Source organism: Thunnus albacares, chromosome 10 (assembly GCF_914725855.1).
Source record: "Thunnus albacares chromosome 10, fThuAlb1.1, whole genome shotgun sequence".
In the NCBI taxonomy this organism is placed as follows: Eukaryota; Metazoa; Chordata; class Actinopteri; order Scombriformes; family Scombridae; genus Thunnus; species Thunnus albacares.
This window is the reverse complement of record NC_058115.1, coordinates 10127217-10153047: the sequence shown is the minus strand read 5'-3', so window position 1 is coordinate 10153047 and position 25831 is coordinate 10127217. Positions and strand designations below refer to the sequence as shown.

Below are 25831 nucleotides of genomic sequence, written 5' to 3'. Positions count from 1 at the left end.
CCCATACGCTACATCTCCTGGTCTCTCTCCCAGCCTTTCTCTGCAGCTCCTATTCAGCACATCCCAGGGGTGTGTCGTCCCTGCTGGTCCACCTCTAGACAGCAGGTATTATCACAGCCACTGCAGTCTCTAGAAGCTTTGGCCTTTCCTTTTAGAAGGATCTAAATGAGCCCTTCTACATTCTTCTCTGCTGCTTTGCCCCTAGGGCTGGAAACCACACAGAGAATCCACCACCCACCTGCCTGCTTCACTGCCTGGACAACACTCAACATCATCTACTATCCCTACTTATTGTATCTCTATCTCTCTCTGAGAGTCTGCCTTCCCATCTATCACTTTTTTCTCACTTTCTTTTATGTCCTCTTTTGCTCTTCTGTCACACCTTTCATGCCTCATTCTCTCTTTTTTCCATTTTTCTCACCCTTGCTGTTCCTGTATTGTTGCTTTCATGGTCATATTTGTTATGTTGAGGCCCTCTCTTAGGCTTTGAGAAGCAGCACACTGTGTGTGTCTTTGTGTTCAAGTTCAAGCAGGGTTTGACCGCTATCTGAGCTCTATAGCCTTGACTTCTTTACTGACACACCAACATGTGCATGTATGTGCTCCTCTTATCAGAATGATCCCATTCAAACCTGTGAGCTACCTGTCATTATATGTATGCAGCCAGCTCTAAGCTACCTAAGAGCTGGCTGCATACATATAATGACCATGTTTACCTCATTCTGCATTCCCTTTTCTCCACCAACTTTGATGTGACAAATGACTACTGTAGCCAAGGACAGCTTTATCCAAAAACTCTGCCAAAGTCTGCCACTCGCATCCTGGCATGATTGCCTCCACTGCCAGTATTCAAGACCGAATGGCAAGGAAAATGCACTGCTGGGTGGAAGGAGGAGGTTTTGTGCTAACGAAGCATCCACTGCTTCTTCTGTCCCTCTGTTATTTGGAGAGAAAAGACCCCCCCCAGTTTCTGAACAAACAGCAACAGCAGCTGCCTCTCATAGTGTGTCCACTTCAGTGAGAGTCAGGGACTAACCCTTACTCTCAAGAAAGACCAGCCTGCTTTTTGACAGTGTTTACAGAAACCTCCACGACAGGATGAGAGGAAGCTGCTTGACAAGGATATAACTGTGATTTATCAAGTCCTTGACCACTTCTTAGCGAGAGGGATGTGTTTATGGTCTGCAAACTACTGGATCTTTGCAGACTTCTGTTCAGGAGTACATTTCTCTGCCACCACCTCATAGTACAACTATGTTCACGGGTGAGGCACTAGTGAGGGTTCATGGACGACTTTTACTGCTTGGGGCACCAGCACAGTGGTGGGTTGAATTAGGGGAATAGAGCGCACCTGCCATGTGTTTGGCCTCCTGGTGAAGCTTATTGCTTGCAGCGGCTGGTGACACAGCACATGTCTGTTTGTAGCTCTCCACAGGCCAAGAGCATGATTAACAGAGAAAAGGACTGCAGTGCATAGAAAATTGGACTTTCAAATTAGGAGTAAACAAGTGCAAAAATCCATAGACATAAAATAAAATACAGATTGTTTGTATGCTTCTTTGTGTGTATGCATGAACACATGCTGGTGTGTGTCTGTGCATTCCATTGGTTTACAATCAACCTGGACTGCTGATGATCAAAGAGAGAACAAAGCAGCTGCATGCTATTAAAAATAAATGGCGGTGAGATTAAATACAATCCCTCCCCTCTTCCTCCAATCCCTCTTTATCTTTGTCTTCTCCCTGGCATTCTGCGACTCTGCCAGCTGCTGACACTCAAAAGCATCCCGTAGCTGCAGCAATAGAGCAGAGGAGTCACTGAAGAATATCCCGGGGCTGACTCCATTCCTCCAATCCACAACACACTCCAACTCACCCCATCCCCATGTTTGCTCCTTTATAGACCCGAAACTGCTCATGTGGGTTTGCATGTGTGGCCCTTATACATTCAAGGAGGTCTTCAAATGGAGACTTAACTCAAAGTAACATCTGGTCCCACATTTGGCACTCATAGACACACACTCAGGATACTGTACATGTCAAAAGGGCAGAGTTTACAGACTCACATCAGCTCTTTTCCTTGCAACACAGATGTGTCTGTATGAAGTGCTAGTCTGTGTATGTTTGTGAATGAGAAAGAGTGATTAATAGTTGTTTTGGGAATATGTTGAATGATTGGCACTAAGTACAAGTCTATGAGAACCTGATGTACCCTTGGGATTCACTCACCACTCAACCCAGAGTACACCTCAGCTTAGTTTGTCAAATTCAGTCTGTGCTATGAAAGTGAGAGTGCTAGCTTTTAGCACTGACACTGGCACAGGTGCATGTGCACATTCATGCAAACACTGGGTAACAAATGAGACAAATAATAGGGAGAGGCCAGGGAAATGCACGCTGAAGTTGCCAGCTATTTAGCACCGATGCTGGCTCTTATTCATGTGCACGCATACACAAACACACACACACAAATATAGGGTAACAAACAAAACAATTAAGTGACAGCGTCCAGGGAAATGCATGCTGACATCTGCAATTTTCTTAGAGTAAAAATCATTTATCAGACAATGTTGTGTGGGTTTTGTGAGAGTTGAGTTAATCTATGTTTACTATGTAATGACCCTCTTTGACTCTGCTTTGGCAGCTTTTGATAAATGAGGCAGATTGTAAATGTCACTGTTATCAAGTGTTTTTCTTTCTTTCTCAGCCGAGTCACTTGCTTCCTAGGCTGTAATTAAACATGTTCCCCAGCCACAGGCTTTGACTGTGCGTGTATGTGTTTGTGTGTGTGCTAATGTATGCCATTCTTATGCATGAGTCTGTTTTGATGCTAGTTCCGTCCTTGCTTTAGTCACAAAAATGATACTGTAATGTCGATGATTTGCTTTCCAGTTGATGTTGCTGCATGTGTAAATTCAAAACTTTAATCAGTGTGGGATTATCATGCAGATGAATACACAACATCAAGAATGCTATAGATTCAGAGAAAGGTGCTTCAGACAGGGTAGGCAGAAGATGGATGAATTCCATATGTAACTGATAGTAAACAGTGGGGTGCTTTGATATACAAAAATAACAGATGAGGCGGAGGTTACGAGTGGCTTCCTCCACCAAAAGAGTATATTATCATGCTTATAAAAGGGCCACTAACCACAAATATCAGTTGTTTTTTAAAAACATGTTGTCAGTTTAACCTATGATTAGGCTCGTTTTTCTAGTGAGGGTAAGAGCTGACTCTTATTTGCCAGCCGTTGCCATAGTTACCTGCAATTTAATATACCTTGTGCAGTGAGTTAGATTGGTGGTTAAACAGTCAACCAAGATTTAGATGTGCCTTAATGGACATCTGCTAGCCACGCAACTGAGTTTTTTTTTTTTGTTGTGGTTGATTTTGTTTGTGTCAGTACACCATGACATCATTGTGGGGTAACAGGTGCAACAGAGCACACTTCTGACCACATCCAAGACATGAAAGTTTTAAGTAGAATTATTTTCATCATCATTATTATTTTTATTGTTTTTAGAGAACTTATTGTTCTCTCTTATTGTCTAAAAAATAGGTGATAAAAAAGTGATGGTAAAAGATGGTGCAGTCTATTTGTTTGCTTAGGCCCACATTTGTGAGACATGATCATTAGCATAATCAACGCCCCTAAAATTGCCATATAAGGCTCCATGTTCCACTCCAAAATATGAATCCAGGTGATGTTACACAATCAGCTGCAATACAAGATGATAGTGGACACAGAGCTGTAGAGAGGCAACTGTTGGAATGAGAAAAGTTTCTAACAATTACTGAAATGTAGAAGCTGCTGCGCCAAATATGGCCATAAAAATGATAAAATCTAAAAAAAACCTTTCAGTTAATTGGCGGGCATGATGATGATAATATGGTGAACAGAATATTATATTTAAACTCCTCCAAATTAATTCAGATTAGGGCATTGTAATTGTAAGTCAAACAAATGTTTCTCCCCTGAGAAGAAAGGCAGAGATGATCTGTTCATGACTCATACGACAGGTCTGGACCACTCATAAATTTAATTCGTACCTAAGAGAAAATTCTAAGCACAAGAACAATGATGAATTCCACAAATTTCTTGTGCATCTTAATAATAAATCTGTTTGTACAAGTGGTTCTTGCATGAGGCCCAGTGTGTGCATACATGCCCTCTTAACGTCACGCTCTAATAACCTTCTAACCTACTAAAGAGATACAGCATATCCATATTCATATATTCTATATAGTATTCCTGGATGAATACTGCAAAAGATCCATACACAATTTGTGTATTTATTCATAGATGGGGGTTTACCTACTCTCTGCCTCTCAATAGTGAATGTGTGTTGCTTCCATACCATGTGCCTGTACAAATCTACACATGCATTACAAATATTTAATGATATGTTATATTAACTCTCCAACATTCCTGAAAAACCTTCAGTTTTACTTTTTACTCAATAGATGTCAATTGAGTATAAGCAACAATGATGCAGTCTAGTCAACTTTGACCTCCTGTTCATGGATGGGAGGTGTTTCACTGCTTAGTGTTACACATCTCAGAGACAAGACCTCCTCCAGAGTGCATGGTGTAGTGTCATGTCCTGTCATGTCCTGTCCAACCCAGACTTCTATCCTCTGGGCAGGGGTAGAACTAGCCCAGGGATGGATAACATCTGTCACACCTATTTTAGGTCTCCTCATTAGGAGGTGTTAGGCCCCCCATGGCTCAGGCGGGTGCCAAAAGAACGGATGTCATCTGGGAGGTGTGGGATGTGTTTGACCATGACACTCCTATTTGGGTATATCTGTAAGGTTGTTACTGTGCTGCTAATGGTGGCATTAATGACATGCCACACGCCATGGGATATGTGTGTGTGTATCTCTCTCTCTCTCTCTGTCTCTCTCTCTCTCTATCTATCTCTCTCTCTCTATCTCTCTCTCTCTCTCTCTCACTCTCTCTCTCTCTCTCTCTCTCTGTGTGTATGTGTGTGTAATGGATTTTTGATAACACCCAGCCCTATGACATTCACTGTCAGTGTGCACTGTCATCCTGTCACGGCATGTCAGTGCTGTAACATATCTCAGCTACTGCCACTCACTCTCTATGAACAGCAATGAGCACTTCAAGAATCAACAAAGTTGGAGAAAAAAGATGTAACAGAGCCGTCTATACAGTATATAAACATAAATATTTCATTATCTATGTATTATTTCAGTTCGTTTCCTGTGGCAAAACGGTAACTGATTTTTTTGCATTTCAAACAAACCTGAGCTTGATTCCTGACATGCCCATTAAGATAACATGAATGTTTCAGTGTTTCAAGTAATGAAAGCATGTGTGCTAGCGCTTTGTTTACTTATTAGGTGTAAAATGCACATGTTCAGATGTCAAGATAAAACTTTTAATCTTGACGGTATCGACTGCTACAAATCACTTTGTTTTTAATCCTGGCAAATAAGAGTAAGAAAATAATCTCCTTTTTGAGGGATGAGGCATTTTATCTGATGGTCATGAGGGTGATGACTGAGATAAGATATTTAGCCAAACAACAGACAGACTTATACAGTAATACCCTAAAACCCTGTAATACTCTCAATAAAGTGCTACAGGTTAACTACAGAGCAGGTCTGGGTGTCAGAGAGAATACAAAAAATCTTATTAGTGTTGTTGTTGTTTTCTGAGTAGCTAAAATGCTCCATCAAATTTGACCATAAATTACAGGTATGTTTCCCAACTCTATATTGATATTGGATGTAAAACCCAGGAGTGTTTTTAAACATCAAATATGTATCTGCATTACACATTTGGAAATTATGTTAATTAGAGCGATAAAACCAAAACAATAAAGTTGTGGGCTGTAAAACCAAATGAGCTGAAAGATGCTAAAACGTTCGATAGAGCTAAAGGAAACCGCACAGTTTGGTGATAATTCTCTGTAGATTCATCACCACAACCAATCCTATTCACATTACACCCAGCGAGTTGATCCATTGTTAATATCAAAATATTGATTAGTGCAGCTTTAAGTTTAGGGAAAGATTGTGGGTATGGTCAGAAAAGAAACATTAATTGGATGTCTGTGATGGGACACAAACTCTGGTTCCCCCACAAGAAGGTCAAATGTGCCACATGTAAATCCATCACTCCATCTCCACACCATTATTTTCTGCCTTGCTACATAAAGGGCACATTACTTCTCGTTTTAGCACTAAACGTTGGCATAAATCATTAGCAGCAGAATTGCCCTATATGAATATTAATTAATTTATTTATTTATTGGGACCATGTACAGTGTTAAACATCAGTGTCACCATTTGATGCATTGTACCAGAGTTAGCGTATAGCTAATTTTCATCTGCAGTCCCTTCAGCAGGTCACTATTAAAACATATAACACAACAATAACAAACAGTACAAAGCAAAAACACACAGGACACATAATACAAAATACAAAGCTACACACAACAGCACACCACATACACCCACAATGTCAACTAGAAATGACTAATGTATGCTTGTCAAATTAAAAGCAAGATTATTTACATTCATGAGAAGACCATGAGATAAAATGTAGAGTCAGTGGTTACAGAGCTGAGTAGTTTTTAGCAGACTTTTTAATTTGGTTTTAAACGCACTGATGGAACTGCAACTCTTTATGTCGTCAGGTAGGACATTTCATTGAGACGTGGCTTTTACAGAAAATGAGAGAATGAGAGGAGGGGCCAAACCATTTAAAATCTTTTAAACCAGGCACAAATTTGAAAATAATCTTAATATATAGACTAAATAATAGGGGACCTAACACTGACCCTTGTGGAACACCCATTGTGCACTTCATGTAACTGGACAGTGATTCACAAACTTTCAAACATTTTATCCTGTTAGATAAATATGAAGACATCCGTGCCAGTGCTCTAGATGAGAAGTTAAATTTAGAGAGTTTCAATATTAAAACATCATGATTGTCAAATGCTTTACGCGGGTCTAAAAATACAGCACCAACTACTCCTCCTCTAGCAAGCCTTGATTTAATTTGCTCTATTAAGTGTAAGGTAGCAGTTTCAGTGGAATGATTTGTTCTAAAGCCAAATTATATACAATGTAGACCAAGTCTGCTTGTATTAAGAAATGTTGTCAGTTGTTCAATGACAACTTTCTCAGCAACCTTTGAGAGTACTGGCAGTATACTTATTGGCCTGTAGGTACTGCCTTCAAGGCGGTCTCCAGGTTTAAAAATAGGCATGACAATGGCACATTTCCAGTCATCAGGAAAGGAGCTGTGTTTAATTAAGTGAGCCATGTGGAGAGTTAAAATATGTTTGTGTGATATAACAGACATGGTGTCAAATTGAAAAGCATTTTAGCATTTACTTTTTAAGGGATAGGGATGTTGGGCTGGTATTGCCATGTATAATTGAAGTTGAGTTTGACTTATAAATGAGAAACAAGCATTTTGTGAATTAAAAAAAGTATCGTGCCAAAGACGATAATCTCATTATCAACATCTGTAGAGGTTTTGTTCATTAGTATGTATGTGCCTGTGCAACATTCATTTTTCATTTTAAACACTACTTCACTTCATCACCATGGAAACCCTGATTTGTGAAGATGTTTATTAGTACTCTCCACTGCTGCACTGTGGGTGTGGGTGTATGTGTATGTGTGTGTGTGTGTGTGTGTGTGTGTGTGTGTGTGTGTGTGTTTGTGTGTGAGTAATAATAGTATGTGTGATAATAGTAGCTGAATAACAGTCGCACAAACTCCTTCTCACTTTGTCAGAGACAATAATAACCTTGACACCTGACCCTTATACAACATGTATTCATGGTAAATGGTAAACGGCTGCATTTATATAGCTCTTTACAATGTTTCTGCTACTCACTCACCCGTTTGCACACACATTCACACATCAGTGGTGGCAAGCTACCACCATCGGGAGCAATTTGGGTTTCTTGCACAAGGACACTTTGACATGCGAACAGGAGGAGTCAGGGATCGAACCACCAGCCTTCTGACTGGAGGACGACCTGCTCTACCTTCTGAGCCACAGTCACCCCATAAAGTCAAGTCAGAGTCACTCTCCCTCGCTCTCTACTGTATCTCTCAGATTAAGTGCTTTCATTAAATCTACTATGGGGGCATATTACTGTAGTATGGTACTTCGCTGTCTGTCTGCTCTCTGTCTTCTTGTCTTTTCCTCTCTCCCTGCTGAAACTGTTTATCATGACTGGGGATTTTATCATTCTTCACCACCTCATCTTATGATACCCTTTCTTCGCCATCGGCTCGTCTCACTCTCTATTTTACTCCCAATTTTTTTTTGCTTTCTCTCTCTCTCTCTCTCTCTCTCTCTCTCTCTCTCTCTCTCTCTCTCTCTCTCTCTCTCACGCGGTATAGCACAGCAGCAGTCTGTGTGAACTAAAGTGTGGATCATTTTTCATTGCTTTGACACAAAATGAATTCAACAGTCTTTCAAAATTCATAAATTCATGAATTTTCTCACTCAAACTCCAGCAATTGTCTCAGGACAGTATCTACAGCCCATTTTGCATATGTTTTCATACTCATTTTCTTTCTTTTTTTTTTCTAATTTCATTACTATCTAAACAAAGAGGGGAACACTTTGGAGGGAGGGATTTACATAAGCATAGGCAGAGATAGACAAGCGTCTGATAGAGGAGGAAGAGTGACTGTGGGATAGAGAGCGTGTGTGTGTGTGTGTGTGTGTGTGTGGTGGGAGATGACGTGAGTGAGCGGAATATCATCTGTAGTCTCAGATGGTATTGATGATCTGTATCTTTTGTAGATACCCAATTGATAGATATGTTTACTTCAGTTATTATTATTTTGTATTTGGGTAAAAAAAGGCAACATTAAAACATCTTGAAGGACATCACAACATTTCTGATTCATCATTGTAACACAATGATGTGTATATTCTATATAGTAAAGTGCCATCGATGTTTTATAATGTAGTATAATGGAAAGATTCCTAAAAAGACAGATACATCTCACTGTGCTACCTGTCAATATTTTTTAGGTCATTCCAATATGACCTACAGTGTGTTCCTGTTGCAAGACGGCTTTTCAAGCGCTATGGTAGAGATAATAAGCATTTTAGCAGTATTAGAGCATTTTGAATGTGAGATTCTGCTGTGCCATTTTGCATGTTTGTAAATACAGCTGTGCAAAGCTCAATATTGAGAAATATTTGTGACCAATTAAATATTTTTAATAGAGTACTGAGCAACTCAGTACTTTTTCAAATGCATTTTGTCTGAGCGAGTAGGAGAAGACACAGCGTGACAAGAGAGCAACTTCTGTTGGGATTTGATCAGAGCAGGAATGTGTGACTGTGGAAAGTTGGGTCCTAACTACTATATTGTCTCTACTTTGTCATTTTCACTGTCTCTCTGACATTTTTGTCTCTTTTTTTTCTTGTGTCTTCCCTTAAGCTCCCTATTATTAGGAAAGAATATATATGTATATTTTATTGCTCCATAATTTAGAGAAAAGAAAACACAAAAGAGAAGTTCATTTTCTTCAGGGATACTAAAGTGCAGTGCAAATGAATTTTGAATTGGACGCAAATGAAAATGGAAAATATTAAGAAATGACACATTTTAGGCTGCTATTAGCCACAAATTCTGGCATTTTCTTAGCTGTGACAAAGAAAATAAGGCTTTTACTGTTATTAACAGTAATTTCAGCTATTTCAGAGGATTGTTGGGGAACCTACTGTTCACAGTTGCACTCGCTTCCTGATTTTGATGTATCCTCCACCCAGGAGCAAATCAGTTCACTAGTTCAACACTTCAGGGCAAATCAGAACGTGTTCTGAACTGGCGCTCCCTCCAAAGCTCAAAATGGCATGTCCAAGGGTGGCCTGCACTGTAAACTATTAGATCTTGAAAAAGCAACATAATTGCAGGCATTGAAGCCCACAGGTTCTGCCTGCTTTACATCCTTTACAGAATTACATGGTGGGGTGAGGGAAAGTCAACCAGCATAATGCAGAGTCCTGCTGCCTATACTTTGCCTGTCAAACTGCTAACAAGCACAAATGATTTTTTAATGATAGGCCCCTCTATCCCACAAAGCTGTCTACTCACAAACACTCAGACACACACACACACACACACATACTGCACATTCACTTCCACACACATCCATAATGAGTTTTATCAAGGGAAGTACATTTGGTTTAATGGATCACTGCAAATGCCATTCCCACTCAAACTATTGTATTCAAGCTCCAACAAGATGCTTCTTTTTCCCCTGTGTCACTCATTTTTCTGAGACACAACGTGCAGTGCATGAATATTCTGATTGATAATGTATCTCAGGTGCAGGAAACTTAAGTCTTCCCTGAGCAAAGATACGTGAAAAATGAGGCTGCAGCTTCACTCATACAATGTTTCAGCCAAATGATGGATCTTCTAAAATCAATGTAAATATGTAAGATTAAAGGTGTGGCAAGTAGTTTAGGTCTATTCTATTCTATTCTAGTTTGTTGTGTTAAAAAAATAAAAGGGGCTTCATTGCTGGGTGCTCTGTCATGTATTTGTTTGGCAAATGCACTGCCTTCCAGGATGACATGAGTTCCAGCAAAACTCCAGCTTGGACCTTTTTTTTGTGGTAATTCAAATGCAAGAGGGGGCTGCGTTTGTTTCACACAGGGCTAATGTTGGTCTAAATGCAGCCTAAACTCACATATTAGTTCTTCTTCTGTTCTGCTGTTTTTTCTATCATTTAAAGTAGCCCCATTTTCATTTGAATTTTATTCAGCATACACTCATTGAGTCCCACCTTTTATATCTCACATCCTGTTTCCATGTACCCTAAAAAACAGGTTTGCATTCTATTGTGAAGACTGTGTAACCTAGTTACCCAGTAACCCTCTATTCCCTCTTTCTCTCTCTCTTTCTCACATTCTTCCACGCTTTTCTCACTATTTTTTTTCTTTCTTTTTGTTCCTCTCCCTTCCTTCCTTCCTTCCTTCCCCCTCGCTCTTTTCCCCACTATTAGCGAAGAAAATACAGGAAAGCATTCTAGATCATGCTGCGTTCGCCCTATAGTTTGGTCTAATTCAGCCATCTGCACGCACTCAAACAACACACTCATGTTGAATGCACAGATCATCTGACAGACAAGCGTACGTACACAATGAACAGACACAGCAGCCGTGGCAGCTGCACAGAGCTCCGAACACACATTAAGCACGAGAATGACAGTGGCAGTGTCATACAGAAAAAAATGCGCTGATCTGATTAGAATGCAGCACAGCATTTGCCCCCACATCTGTCATAATATCATGTAACAAACATGCGATTGGTTTTCTATTTGTAGAATAACTGAGATAGATTTTCACGTCTGCTCCAACCTCTCGCACCAATCCATCTTTCTTTGAGTACATGTAGATTGCTACGGCATCGGGCTGTGTCTACCGCTGATAGTGATAAGGAGTGATTGGATTTTGCATGTGTAATCACTGGTTATGGGATGTTAATTGTACATAGTGGTGGCGGTGACACACATACAGACACACACATATGCACACGGACACGCTTACACACTCACACACTTTGATGTTGTGCAACTGTTTCCACGTAGCGTTTGTTTAGAGTAGAAGATGTGTTTGTGGCCCAATTATTGTCATTGTGGTTGAATGGGATGATTTGCATAAAGAGTCATCCTAACTGTGATTGTGGAGTAGACACTTTTCTAGTGAGAAGTTCAATTCAAGATGATTTGCTGACTGTTAAAGAACACATGTGCTCTACTCTCTCAGGCCTCCTGGAATTCTCTCCCGTCCTCCTACGATACTTCATCTCAGGTATGGGTTCAACAACTAGGAGTTAGATCCTGTGCATATACAGTAGTACTGTAGTGTAAATTACCAACAGATTGTGAAAGCCCCTAGTGTCACGTATAGTAAAGGAGGTTCCTTTTGTCATCTTTTATGAAAAGTGGGAGGAAAACAGAAGGAAGCAAAGAAGACGAAGAATGGTAATATTCCCTGAAGTATTGCAATGCTTGGATAACTTTGTAGCCGGTTGGATGCTTGGCAAGCTGTAGCCTGGTATCTGAATCCACCTGTGGAGTTTTTCGCTTGCCTCTGCTCTCTAGTCCAGTCCATCTGTTTGTCTGAGTAGAAGTATAGAGCCTTTCACCACACACTGGCTAAGTTTCCTTTTTAGACCCTCCCTTTCCTCATTACTTTCAGCGCAACTCTTGAGTTTCGGCAAGGCTGTGAAGAGGAGCCGTGAAGATCCAGCAGACGATTTTCATCTGTTTAATTCCTCTCTCTGATTGTGTCCGTACGCCTGATGAGTCACAGTTAACCCAGTCACACAGCTGTGTGATTCCCAGTGCATTGATACAGTATACCACCACAAAGCCAACCTCTCCTCGCTCGCCTCTTCCTCTCCCCTCCCTCACAAACTGCTAATGAAGTGAATCACAACTGTTTTTCCCCCGATCCCTTTACCCCAACAGCTGATGTTGAGCGATTGCATCCACAATACTCTTTTAATTAGTATAGAGAATAAATTGGTTGAGCATGCCTTTTTCCTTAATTGCTTTTTCCTCAGCTTGGATTTAATTGGGCTGCAGCACTGTTTATTGATCTCCTTTGATGTGCTTTAATTTGGATAATTTTATATATTTATTTTGGACGTGACGAGTCAGTTTGTCTTGAGGGGGAGAGTGTTAGGCAGCGTGGCCGGTACTGCAGCAGACTGCAGCATATTCAGGGAGCCTGGGGTCCAGCGTGTGATGGCAACTAGGTGGGGAGATGATAGTCTGAGAGGCCTCAAGTGAACAGCTCTTTGATCTCACATCAACACCTCATGAATGCCAATGCGGAGCAGTAAAGTGAGGGAGGCAGACGTTCTAAGCCAGCCCTAACAGGCCTGCAGGCCAGTACATATTCCTTCCAGCAGCTAGTTTGTAGTTTGTGCCTGATTCATGCTGCGTCATCTCTCCCCCACCTGCCTGCAACAACAAAGCCCAATTTTCAGCCTCCGCCTCCATAGTTTCATAATTAGCGTGCTTCTCTGCTTGTGATTGTGGGTTTGTTTGCTAGATGTGTGAGTGCGTGTGCGAGTATTTATTTACTGCTTTTACTTACATTACTCTCCACAGCCCTACACACCACCTGTGTAACTCTTTTATTTCCCTCGCAGGGGGCAACTTCACCCTGGCAGAACTGGGAGTATGCGAGCCAAATCCCACTCCGCACCCCGCCGCCGTTCCCTACTGTCCTGACCTGGGCCTCCTCCAGAGGGGTTACTCCCTCAGCGCCGGCTCCGATGCCGACTCAGACCCAGAGGGGCCGCTGTCCCCAGAGCGAGCCATCCAGCTGTGGGCTGGAAGAGGAAGAGTAAAATCCCGCCGCAGCTCAGGAGTGTCCAGTCGCGAGAACTCGGCCCTCACTCTCACCGACTCAGAGAATGACAACAAGTCTGACGACGAGTCAGGTAGGACAGACGGTTCTGGGAAGTGTGGTCAAGATAGTATGAAAGTACAGGCTCATTGATTTAAGAGGAAGTAAGAGAGTGAGAAAAAAATTGGGGAGGATGTGTCTGACTGATTTGGTATGATAGTTAATGTTTTGAAGGAATCGTGAGTGAGAATCTTACACAACTTTGTCGATATTGTTAAAATCTTTAGACTACCTCTCAAACAGACAGCCATCATATGAACTGAGGGTGAGTTGGATGTATTGATTCAGTCTATTTCTGATCTGAAGGACAATGGTAGAACCCCCCCTCCACCCCCAAGAGAGGCATCCTTATCCTTATTTTCATCAATAGCACTTAGCTAAAACCCTCTAACTTATACACCACTTATCTGCTGAGATCTCACCATTGGTCTGTCAGTCTTTTAAAAAAATACTGTAGGATTGTTTTGGAGACAGTAAGACTGGAGCTTGCTTTTACTTGTGTGATCCAACACCTAGATGCAAACGGAAGCTAATCTTTACTTTTCAAGTGGATCCTTTCTTCGAATCTCCCCACGAGTGCCGGGGTGTGAATCTCCTTCCTCCAGCAACTTTGTTTACTGCCAACTTCCTATTTCCTTGTTAATCCTGACGCAGTCATAAACCTGCACACGAGCTTTGCCGAAGTGTCAATGGAGGTTAATGAAAAGTGGATGGAAGGAAAAGCAACAGTCTAATTAATTGAATTCTCGGCAGCTGTACGTATCAGCTGTGGATCAACCTCCGATGGACTGTGGGCCCCCGAATCAGAGACAACTTCTGCCGACTGATCAAACTACTCAACACCTATTAAACACATCAAGAAACACCTTCCCTGAGACGCGTCTCTCATCACACCACCCGATAATTGCTTTGTGGTTAATTACCAAGCTAATCTTGCAGCCACAGATATCAGCTGCAGACGCCGCTCTCACTCTCTCTGTCTCAGGGCCAGGAGAACGCCATTGAGCGCTCTGTTGCTGGCATTTCCAGACCTTGTAAAATAAGCTTCTTAATCCAGCGCTATATTGTGATAATCATTTGCCTGCAGTATGATGTCACTGAGTGTTGATTGTTGGGAAGATCAAAAGTTGTTTTTTTTTTTTTTTTCTGTTTACCAAAAGAAACAAAATGTGTTATTCATGGATATTTCTGTGCTCCTACAGGGGCCAAACATGCCCTTGTCTGTTGGAAAAATTCATACTGATGATTATGCAGAACATGTGTCAAATCAAAGTCAATTAAATAAAGTTCTAGACTTCAAAAGTTCAGCTTCTATAGAAGTGTTCAAGGGGACCACCGGCTCACACCTTTAGGCTCGTCTCATGGTTTCACAGACCAGAGATTTAGATCAGGCTTCTGCATTGCTGTCTCTGCCAGCATGAAGAGATCAGAGGCAGCGAGGCAGCCTGATAAAAGGACCAGGTGTGTGCGTGTGTCTGATCAAGTCAATTCGTTAGCTACTTAGTCACTCTGAATGAGGAAATCTCAACCTTCGCTCCTGCATTTTCCTCCAAAACAGAACATCTGATTCCGAAGGCACGTCACACCTCAAAGCACCCGGAGGGAAGATTTCGCTCCCACCAGACTTAACCAGCTTGTGTGCCCCAAGCAGTGTGGGTGCTGAATGTGCAGTGCGTGTTACTGAGTCTGTCATTGTCTTTCTATATGCTTTTTTGTCTGTCTTCATGTGTGAGAGTGTGTATGAGCCCAAGCCCTGCATATGTGTGTAGAAGTGTGAAACAGGAGCAACGGGAGTGTCAAAACAGCAGGAGGAGGATCTGAGGGTCTAATAATAGAGATTGACAGAGGCAGAGAGAGAAACAACATCATAAACACATGCTAACAAATCAAAAAGACGGTGACGTGCTAAAACACCAAACAGCAAGCCGCTACACTCTCATCTTGCTGTGTCTCTAACAAGCTTCAGAAGTCTCACCTCCACTTGCTTCTCCTCCTCCTCCTCTTCATCTCCCTCCTCTCTCACCTTTGTTCTTCATCTTTCAAGCTTCTTCCTCTGTCTTCTCTCCTCTCACACCGCACGTCTCACCATCCCTCGTTATGCTCCTGTCAGTAGAGCTCGCCTGCGTGACTGACAGGTGTCAGTTTAAGGGTCTAGGGTTCCCCTTCAGGGCAGGAGTGTATATGTGGGTGAATGTGCGTGTGTGGCCTACTGCCGATTTCACTACCAAAATAGAAAACCCAGAGAAATGGTGACAGAAGCACTATTTGTGTTTGTGTGAGTGTGCCTGTGAGTTTTTGTGTCAGCAGGGCAACCGGCTGTAGAATAATTCATGCACATCTTTTACCCCATATATTTTATCCATATTATTCCATTTTTTTGTCAAATAAAAAATGTTTATGATAAACAAATGAACTTCAAAATAACGTCTATGTCTGTATTTCCTAAAAACAAAGTCAGGAAAAAGGAGGTGATTCTTTTGCAGTTTTTGACCCTGGGAAATCAGATGATTGATCAGGGCAGGAGAAATGCACCGGACATTTTTGGATTTTCTTCCCATATTTTAGCTTGCCTGACTACATGTACTATTTTTAAATGTTTGACTCTGAGGGAGTTGAAATTTCTGGGAAAAAAAAACAAACAAAACAAAACCTGAGTCGATAACAAATTAAAGAGTGTGATCTTCTGGATTGATAGCAGTCGTCAGTCAAGGTGCTCGGTGCCTTTGCTAGTCTCAACACAATTAGCACCACATATACACCTAATGCAAACAAGTAGAACTAACATAACTGCTATAGTGAACTTTGAGTAGAGCTATATGTTTGTGAAAGTAGGGAGATTGCATAGATTTATTTGGGGGGATGATTTTGTAAGTGTGAGTTTGTGTCTTCAAGTGTGTATGCGTGCATTAGACAGAGGGAGAGCTGGATAACTAGATAGAGAGAGAGGGTATGAGAGATAGACCGGCATTAGAACCACCACAGTGCCAAAACACAGTCGTAAATATGCCAGCCCTCGTCCCGCACTTTGAGGAATACTTTCCTAGATTAGGCTATTTTTTATAATATTTACACATGTCCATGCGTACAGTTATAACATTGCATTCAGACACATGCATATTGCACACACATATGCACCGAGAGTGGCCAATATAGTTTAAATTGATATTACAATAATGATAATCCAGTATCAGTATTGCAGTGTGGCAAGTTATGCAAACATACATATAAAATAATCAATAAAACATCTCACACGTGTGAACTAATTGAGTTTTTGATAAAGTTGCTCAGAATCATTTATTTGGACTGGACTGGATGGTGTTATTTGTATAACAATAAAACAATCATCAATCATATAATCAAAAATATTGGAATATTGTCCACCCCTAACAGACAAACATATACACAGAGATCAGCTTTTAAAACCTATAAAAACAGCCTTTGCTCATAATGTTTTTCAACTACAGCACAGAGACACTTAACTGCATGTCTTTCATTTAGAAATGTGGCTCACCAGTGCGGTAGTTTGCAGTAGATCTCTGAAACCTCAGATTCTGAAGCTCTGTGATTATTTTTTAATTTGTTTTTTTTATTTACTCCTGAATTCCAATTACCGACAAGTACGTAAAGCCTGTTAAATTAGTTTCCTAAATGCAATTCAGGGATTTCAAAGTTTCCCTACATCCAGCTTTATTGTCGAGTATTGAATAAAGACACTCCGCTTTTATTGCCCCTTCCAGACACTATTAAAATAAAGAGATTAGAACGTTGACTTGGCAGAGCCAATACAAGTTCAGTTTGCATAAGCAACACAGTGAGACAAACAAATATGGGCATAGAGAGCAGCATTGGGAGATTTCATTTTGGCAAAGTGGAGGAAGAGATTTACTGTCACACTGTGCACTGCCTCGTAAAACGTCCGTCTGGAAACACAAGCAGGAGAATAGGAGCGCTTGTAAATTCCCACGGCAGTGCCTGATGGCCGCATCCAAACTGCATTGATCAGGAGGGAGAATGATTAAAACATGCATTAGATGAAATAAGATCAGGCTTTGACATTGATTTAAACCTGAAGCCCAGGGCAGACTTTATGGCCACAATCCATAGTCCAGTGCTCTACACATGCTTGTGTGTGTGTGTGTGTGTGTGTGTGTGTGTGTGTGCGGGTCCATATGCCTTTGCGTTTTCCTCTCATTAAATAGGAGCCTGTTAAAGAAACAGGCAGAATCTAATTCAACTTCAACATTGTTTTCCATCAATAAATCTTGGCTTTATTCATACAGCTGACTTTATAAACACAGACACGCAGCGGCCGCTCACTCCACAGCCAAGGCCCGGCCCAATCACACATGCATGCTGATTAGCTGCCTTCAGACAATCTCTCTCTCTTCCTTCCTTCTCTGGCTCAATCTCTCCATCTGGTCGGCTGGATAATAAATCATAGGGTAGCATTGTGACATATGTGACAGGATATATTAATCTCGTAATTAGAGAATGAAAAGGTGGCGCTAAATTTAGTCTGGCCTTTCTGCCTAACCCTGCCCCCCGCCTAGGCATGCTCAATTGCCTGGTTGCTATGGAGGCATAGGAGTGCCATAAAAAAATAAATAAGAAAATGAATTTGTAAATATAAAGAGGAATACATAAAATAATAAATAAGTAAATAAAAAATGTGGAAATGTAAAGAGAAATAAATAAAAGAATAAATAACTGCAGAAATATAAAGAGAAATAACAAAATATGAAAGAATAATTGGGAATAATTTAATCATTTTCATATATTTTTATATTCATTTTTTCATTTATTTCAGTATATATTTATATATTTCTTTTTAAATATGTATTTATTTATTTATTGCATATAAATTACTCTATTTTTTCTCTATATTTAAAAAAAATGTAATTAGTTATCATTATATAATGTCATTTATTTATTTTATCCCTTTATTTTTCCTTATTCTTTTCCCAATTGCTTTTGCTATTCCTTGAAGAGCCAAACTGTCAATCCACCTGCTTTGGACGGGCCTTCCTGCCCAGTGTAGTCAAGTAGTCAATTCCTGCACACATGAATCCTGCTTTGGCGGAAGCTTTTGAGCGCTGACAACAGGAAGTAGATGTGACGTGGACTTGCGTATGCACAGAGTGAATGTGGTAGCGGTTTGAATCAGGGAAGGAAACATCAAGGCTGAGGCAGAACAAGAGTTTAACAAAGGAATCCAACAAGTTCTTTTAACATTGTTCAGTATGTTGTGTCAGTGCGTCCATCACCTTCCATATGTCAAACAGAAATAACTGGAGGGGAGCAGAGGCTAGCACAGGCTAGCACAGCCTGCAGGTAAATGAGGCTGCCCACCTTCTGTTTCCCAGACAGAGGCAGGGCACCAGCTGAGTAAGTGCTTTCTGCATTACGCAGTCTCTGTGACTGCCTGGATGAAGCAGCCTGAGCAGCTATCATCCCAGCAGCATGAAGGGCCGTAGAGGTGGAAGAGATGAGGGTTGATTGTGCTCTTTGGAAAATGTCATTTGTTTTTATTAAAACACTTTCAACCTGTGGCAAAAAACACAGCAAACAAGAACATGAACAGTGGTGTTAGGGGGCAGTGCACATCTGGGGGAGGGGCGGGGGGTGTTGAACATAGCCCTCACCAAGAAATATTTATTTTTAAAAATATATAAATAAAAATAAATATGTACAGAAATAAATGAACAAATAAATGGGAAAATATATGAATATGTTTATAATTATTTTTTAATGTTTTGTTTTTTATCTTTATATTTCCACATTTATATTCTTATTCTCTTACATATTTATTCTTTTTTATGGCACTCCTATTTCCCTTCCACTATTAATTTGTTTGCAGAACGTTAAACTTTCAAACTGAATTTTAAAACAGCTGCAGTCAAAAGTTTTTTTTTTTGTTTTTATTTTTAGCTGGAACTATAATTATGCTTTATAAGAAAAAAAGAGTTAGGCAAAGTGATTCCTGATTAACTAATCAAATCTACTAGCACAGGAGGCAGAGTGCACTGTCCTCTTTGTTCTTTTTCAGTATACCACATGAATCCCACCATAAATCAAATCAAATCAACCACATTCAAGTCAGCTGATGTGTTGTTACTTTAGAGAGTATTTAGAAGAGGAGCTGTGAAAGGATTGTCTTGTAATCAAGGTAGATTAAGATAATGTTTAATTATGATCATTTTGATTTTGAATAAAAAGTGCTCTATACTTTGGAATACAGATTATAATTATATGTCACACAGTGATTGTAAGACCCTCTTCTTTCACTTGAGTTCTCCCTGAGCCTCGGTTGAATTTCCACCGCAGCCACTCTCAACACCAGTAACTTGGTCCATGCAGCTCCTGTCTATCAAATTCAGGCAACACTTATAGAGTTGGACTGATGGGGTCCCCCAAGACCATTTCTGTCCCCTCAGGGTCTCTGGGAGTGTGTGTGTGTGTGTGTGTATGTGTGTGAGAGAAACTGAAAGTGAGAGTCTGTGTAAGTGCATGTGTGTTACAGTAGGAAGGTTGGGGGCATTAGAGTCTGATTGAGTTTTCAGAGAGCAACGTGGGGTGCGAACAATGGTCTAACAGAATTAGTAGCTTGTGATGAATGGTGTGTGAGAGCAGCACTGACAGCCGGCTTTCACAAACACACACACATGGTCGTGTGTGTGTGTGTGTGTGTGTGTGTGTGTGTGCGTGCGTGTACGCCTCCATACTTCACCCACTGGTTCAAGGACTTTTTGTCCATGCAGCGAGAGCTATGCGTGCTGCAATGAGCAAAGTAGTGATGGACACACACACACACACACACATGTTGGGTATATCTATGCGTGTCTTTCCTTGGGATAAGCCCAGAATATGAAAAATGCTTTGCAGTCAGGATCAATAGAGATTGTTCTATTCAACATACTGACCACAGCGCTCATACATGCTCATACTTGCACAGACACACTGTGATGAATAAGAAAAGAAACATTCACAACCCTGTTTGTGTATTCCTGACTCAATAAAGACATTGTTGGACTGGAGTTGTTATTGAAGTGAAGGCTGATAATACACACACATGCGCGCACACACACACACACAGGCAGGCAGGTGCACACGCACACACACAGATGCATAAGAGCAGTGTTTAATAAAAGCCCTGGGATATTGATCATAGTAGATGGATGCTAACTCACATTAAAGGGAGGGAGCCTGGAGTGATGGAGAGAAAAGAAGAACAGGAGGAAGACATAAACAATGAATAAAAGGAAAAGAAGAGATGGGGGAGGGATTTCAAAAGAATTTTCACATTAAGCTGACAATAGGGGCATTAGAAAAATGTGTTATTGTGTGTATTTGGTGGTGTGAGCAACATCGGTATCATGGTTGTATCTGCAGTAAAGAACCACCCATTCTAACAGTGTTATTATCAGGTAAAATAGAGTCACAGGAGTGTTGAATTATCATTGGCGTCAGACTTGTAACTTGCTGACAACTATGCTGCCGCCCTAATAGGGAATTTAGTGAGCCGTAATGGCCTCTCATGCCATCTTCAGACCTGCCAGAGAAAGAGAGAGAGAGTAAGAGAGAAAGAGGGCGAAGGAGCGCTGAGAGCAAATTGAGAATTCTCCAGCCAATTATGAGTGATCATATTTTCCTCTGCATGTTGCTGAAACTACTTTGTATTTTAATGGTCAGCGCTTTTGCTTCCTAATGAAGGCTGGAGGTATCATATAGAGTGGAGGCAGGTGGGAAAAGGTGGATGAGGAGAGGGCAGAAGGCCGCATTCACTTTGTTTTTGTTTGTTTTCTTTCAACCATACCTTGCGTCCACTTTGTAAAAGATGTCCCTTTGTTTCTGAGCGTTTCTATGCTTTTATTGTCCACTTTCAGTTTTGGTTTGTTTTAATTCTCCAACTCATCCTTCTTGATTTGTTATAATGTTTTTTTTTGTTTCTTTTCCCCTGCTTTTCCTTTCTTTCCTCAATTCCTTTTCCTCCAGCTTACCTAGATGATGAGGAGGATGAGGATCCATTTGGAGACTATGTGATCAGTAAGTCACATCTGACTGTGGCCTCTCTTAGAATAGTTGGCCCACTTTAGGCCTATCTGTTTGTATGTGATTGTGTTTGATGTGATTTTGTGCCCTCTTCTGTGTTTGTCTTCTGTGATTTACTGTTTTTGTCTATTAGTTGATATCTGTATGAAAGAGGCTGTTGCACACACTGTAATAACTCAGCTGAGAGAGTGCAACATTATCCCGGAGTCGGTTCAAAGGCTTGCTCTTTTTGAAAGTATGATTGCACATATTGTCGTAATATTCACATCTCCACAATGCAATCAGAACATTGCATTTGTGAAAAGTTGTCAGGGTGTTGGTGTTATGTGGGGAGAAAAAAAAGAAAGTCAAATAATTGGTTTCTGTACATTACTCTTGTGTTTCATCTGATACAAGACGAGGCCATTGCTCTTTTTCACATGCCTCATCTACATTTACGAGCTCCTTTCATTATGATCTCCTGTTCATTAGCACACGTCCAACTGGTTAATCTCTTTGCACTTGATCAGAGAAAATTTCCCAGAGGGTGCATTTTTTTGACTCCCTCCCCCGCTATTGGAAAGTCAGTCGTATTTACTCGTGTCTCTGAGATTGTTTGTCTCTATGAGTGTGAATTAGTGTTAATGTTTGTGTTATTGGGCTGTGGAGTTTTCATCTGTTTTCATTAGTAAGATCAGAGTGGTAGGAGTGAGTGAGAGTATGTGGCGGATAAGACAAAATGAAAATAAACCAGTGTGTGTGTTAGAAGGCAGTTTTCTTTTTTTTTTTGTTGTGTTGTAAGGTTTGTGTATTTTGTATACATCATGTACATCTTACACTCAATACTTAAGGTCATAACTTTGCAGTAAATAGAAAAGTAGTAAGATATTCATGCACATGGCAACAAAGAGCTGAGGAGATAAAGGAGCACATGGAGGTTCTCTACTTGGGATAATGTAAAGGTTAATCTTCTTGAAGCACTTTTGAATTGATAGAAAGAGGTTGAATTCATGTATTACTGACACACACTTACAGTTGGTGAACTCATACAACTGTAGATAAAGCTGCTATGGTTAAAAGTTATAAAGAAAAGTATGCAGCTCAAACACTACTTAATTAGTTCTGACCTACACATGTACTGCATATGAATAATGGAGAGTGGTGACACTTAACACTTATGAGTGAAATTGCTGTTAATATAAATTCACAGGCTTTGCTCTCCTGGTTAAATTTTATGAGGCAAAGTTATGACAGCTGATATTTACTGATGTTAATTTCCCTCTATGCCTTGTTTTATTACTTTCTTGTCTGTGGAAACACATCAGAAATATACTATTTGCTGTGTACAGTCTCCTTGGTTTTTGGTGAGTAAATATTCACGACTTCCTTGGAAATGAAAGTCTTGAAATACATTTAATGTACCATACAGCATATGTACAATAAATGCAGATGCGTAATATTCTGACCTTTCCTATATCCTGATGATAAAAAAATAATTGTGCTGAAGATGTGACACACATAAAGTCCTGTTTGGAAACTGTCTAATGATGTGAACTGACAGTTCCTCACTGATACTAAGACTACTATCAATAGCCAAAGTCTGACAGCTGTACAAATCAAAAAACCCTCATTCTCCTTCCACCAATTTTGCAATTATTAAAGCAGTATTTCATTTGGGTATATTTTAAATTTTCAGCAACGCTCAACATTCCATCAAAAGTCCCTTGGCTGACACGACAGGCTTTCCAAATTTATTTCTAATCTTTATTCCAAAAGTGAAATAAGGAATACTTAGTTCTTGTGAGGAGTTAGCTCCAGCATGTACAATTAAATAAGTCATGTTTCTGTTTAATAAATTCAAATATACAGTACTGTGCAAATGTTTTAGGAACTAACAGCAAAGTGAGGATGCTTTCAAAAATTATGCTTATCATTTTTATTTATCAATTAACTTCTTCAAACAAAGTCTAGTAAGCAGAAGACATATAAATGAAATCAATATTTGGTGGGACCACGCTTTGACTTTCAAACAGCACCAGTTCTCATTAGTACATTTGCACACAGTTTTTCAAGGTACTTGGCACGTAAGTTGGTCCAAACATCTTGGAGAACACACCACGGTTCTTCTGTAGATTCAGGCTGTCTCAGTCATTTCTGTCTCTTCATGTAATCCCAGACTGACTCCATGATGTTGAGATCAGGATTCTGTGGGGGCCAAACCATCTGTTGTAGGACTCCTTGTTCCTCTTGTTGCTAAAGATAGTTCTTTATGACTCTGGCTGTATGTAATCCCCCCCTCCCCCTGATGGTGTTGCATTATGAATAAGAATCTAAATATCTAAAGTGCCTAAAAATATTCACAGCAATCAACAGAGAAAAATTTTTTAAAACACATCACAGCACTAAAGAAAAGACAAAAGAATACAGCATCTTAAATGTATAATTCCAATCAAAACCTTGGACACATGTTCCCATTCTCTTGATTGAGAAAGTGTGTCCAAACTTTTGACTTGTACTGTATTTCTGATCACATAGTTATTTTGTTCTGAGAGGAGATCCAAACATCACAAAAAAATGTGCATTTCAGGTGATTAATACCACCGTTGGCTGAAATGCTTTTAGACATGTTTACAATTAGAAATAAAATAAGTGGTGTCCTGACAGCTAAATGGTTATGGTGCACACCACATAACTGCAACATCTGCGCTTCGGTTCCAGCTGGGGAACTGTTTTGCATGTCATAACCCTCTCTCTCTTCCAAAAATGCCAAAAAAAAATATCTTGCGAATAAAACAGCAATGTGTGTGAGTATTTTTTTTTTTTACAATAAACACCACAGTAAATAAATACCTTAATATCTGACATTGCTCAGATATCATTATGTACAGATGATGGAGGGCACCTTGAGTTATAATAGATGGCCTTATTGATCTTTAGAAATATTGTCTGAAGAAGAGGGTCTGAGTTTTATAACGCTCTTTGGCTTCTTCCTTTTATAGTACCAGGCTTAAATCAAGTGTTTAATAGTGTGTAAAAGCCAATAAGTGCTAGGCCTTTTAATGCCAGTCAGTTAGATAAATTCATATAAATTATTCTGTATATTTCAGCCTTTTGATCCCTGCAGATTCTTTAGAGGGTCCATCATTACTAACTTGTGTTTTCCAGTCCAAAATTTTTCCGATTTATGTCATTGAGGAGCCTTAAAGTCTGTGTAAAGCAATAATAAAAATATGTTCTGAGTTTGTCACACCACAGAAAAATGTGTAATGAACCACCCAGCCAAATTAAAATTAAAAAAAGTCGCCAAGTATATAAAATTAGGTTTTGAAAATTGCGTGTCTGCTGAAGGCTCTGAAAGCACGACCCAACAACAGCCTCTGAGTTAACAACAGTCATGCCAAACTCCCATATAAAAATACACAATTTAAAATAGGCCTTGTTTGTAGGTGTAAGGCAAGCAACATGGATGATGTTTTAAAAATAAAGTTAAATGTAGTAAAAATGTAACTTAAATGACTAGTTAACAAGCGATCCATCATCAATCATCATTATGATAAATTGTCGTTTTTTTTCAACGGAGTTTGGTGTACTTAACGTTACTCGCTGTGGCCGTCACCCTTGGAGCAATTGCCTCTCACATCTACTTTCTGGTGGAGTGCTTTCCAGCAAATACTCTCCTTCTGGCCGTGGACCTCTCAGCCGCACAGCTGGTGCTGAAGCCAAAGCGACGGCCAGTGTCGGCTGCTGTCGGTGCCACACCCATTGTCTCTCCCCGTCCTCCCAGCTGGACAGCCAGTGCTGAAGCTGAAGCCGCCGGTGGCTCCACCCGTCAACGGACACTTAAGCTGGGTTTAAAATAACTCCTTGAGCTGATGTTGACCGAAAATGGCCCCATTCACCAGTAACAACAGATTATCCGAAGTGAATCCTGCACGTCATGGATCCACCATTTCAGGCCCATCCAAAAAATCCTGAACACAGAAATAGTGAAAAACAGTTTAACACTCTAACTCCACAATTCGGTACTACATAGCTCACAGTCTTTTCACATGTTTTCAGCAATTATTTTCTAACATGCATAATGTGTTTGAAAAGAAATCTCTAATTTTCCTTTACATGGACTTTAAATATTGGCATGTTGGATTTGAATATTTAATGTAATGTAATGTAATGTTATGAAGTGCAGCCACAGATTATAAGTGAGCTGGTGTCAAAGTGCAGAAGTGCTTTATCTAAATGTGAAGTTATGTAATGGGACATTTAGGGAGGAAACTGGGAACATTTAGGTTCAAGTGGTTAGTGTATTGTGTAAATGCATCAGGGGAAGCATTTCAGCTGGAGTTTAAGTGGGTC

At 40.2% G+C, this 25831-nt stretch overlaps 1 protein-coding gene across 4 annotated transcripts in view; it reads left to right on the top strand.

Annotated features, from left to right (window-relative positions):
* The window catches only part of tenm2a (teneurin transmembrane protein 2a), a 153652-nt gene that overhangs the window by 3943 nt on the left and 123878 nt on the right, over window positions 1-25831 (top strand). For 2 of the 4 annotated variants that reach the window (XM_044363517.1, XM_044363516.1), the window contains exons 2-3: window positions 11795-11839; window positions 13191-13484. In XM_044363517.1, coding sequence (XP_044219452.1) covers window positions 11795-11839; window positions 13191-13484 — 339 coding nt within the window. The remainder of the gene's footprint in view (window positions 1-11794; window positions 11840-13190; window positions 13485-25831) is intronic. The other 2 variants (XM_044363519.1, XM_044363518.1) reach the window with 1 other exon arrangement.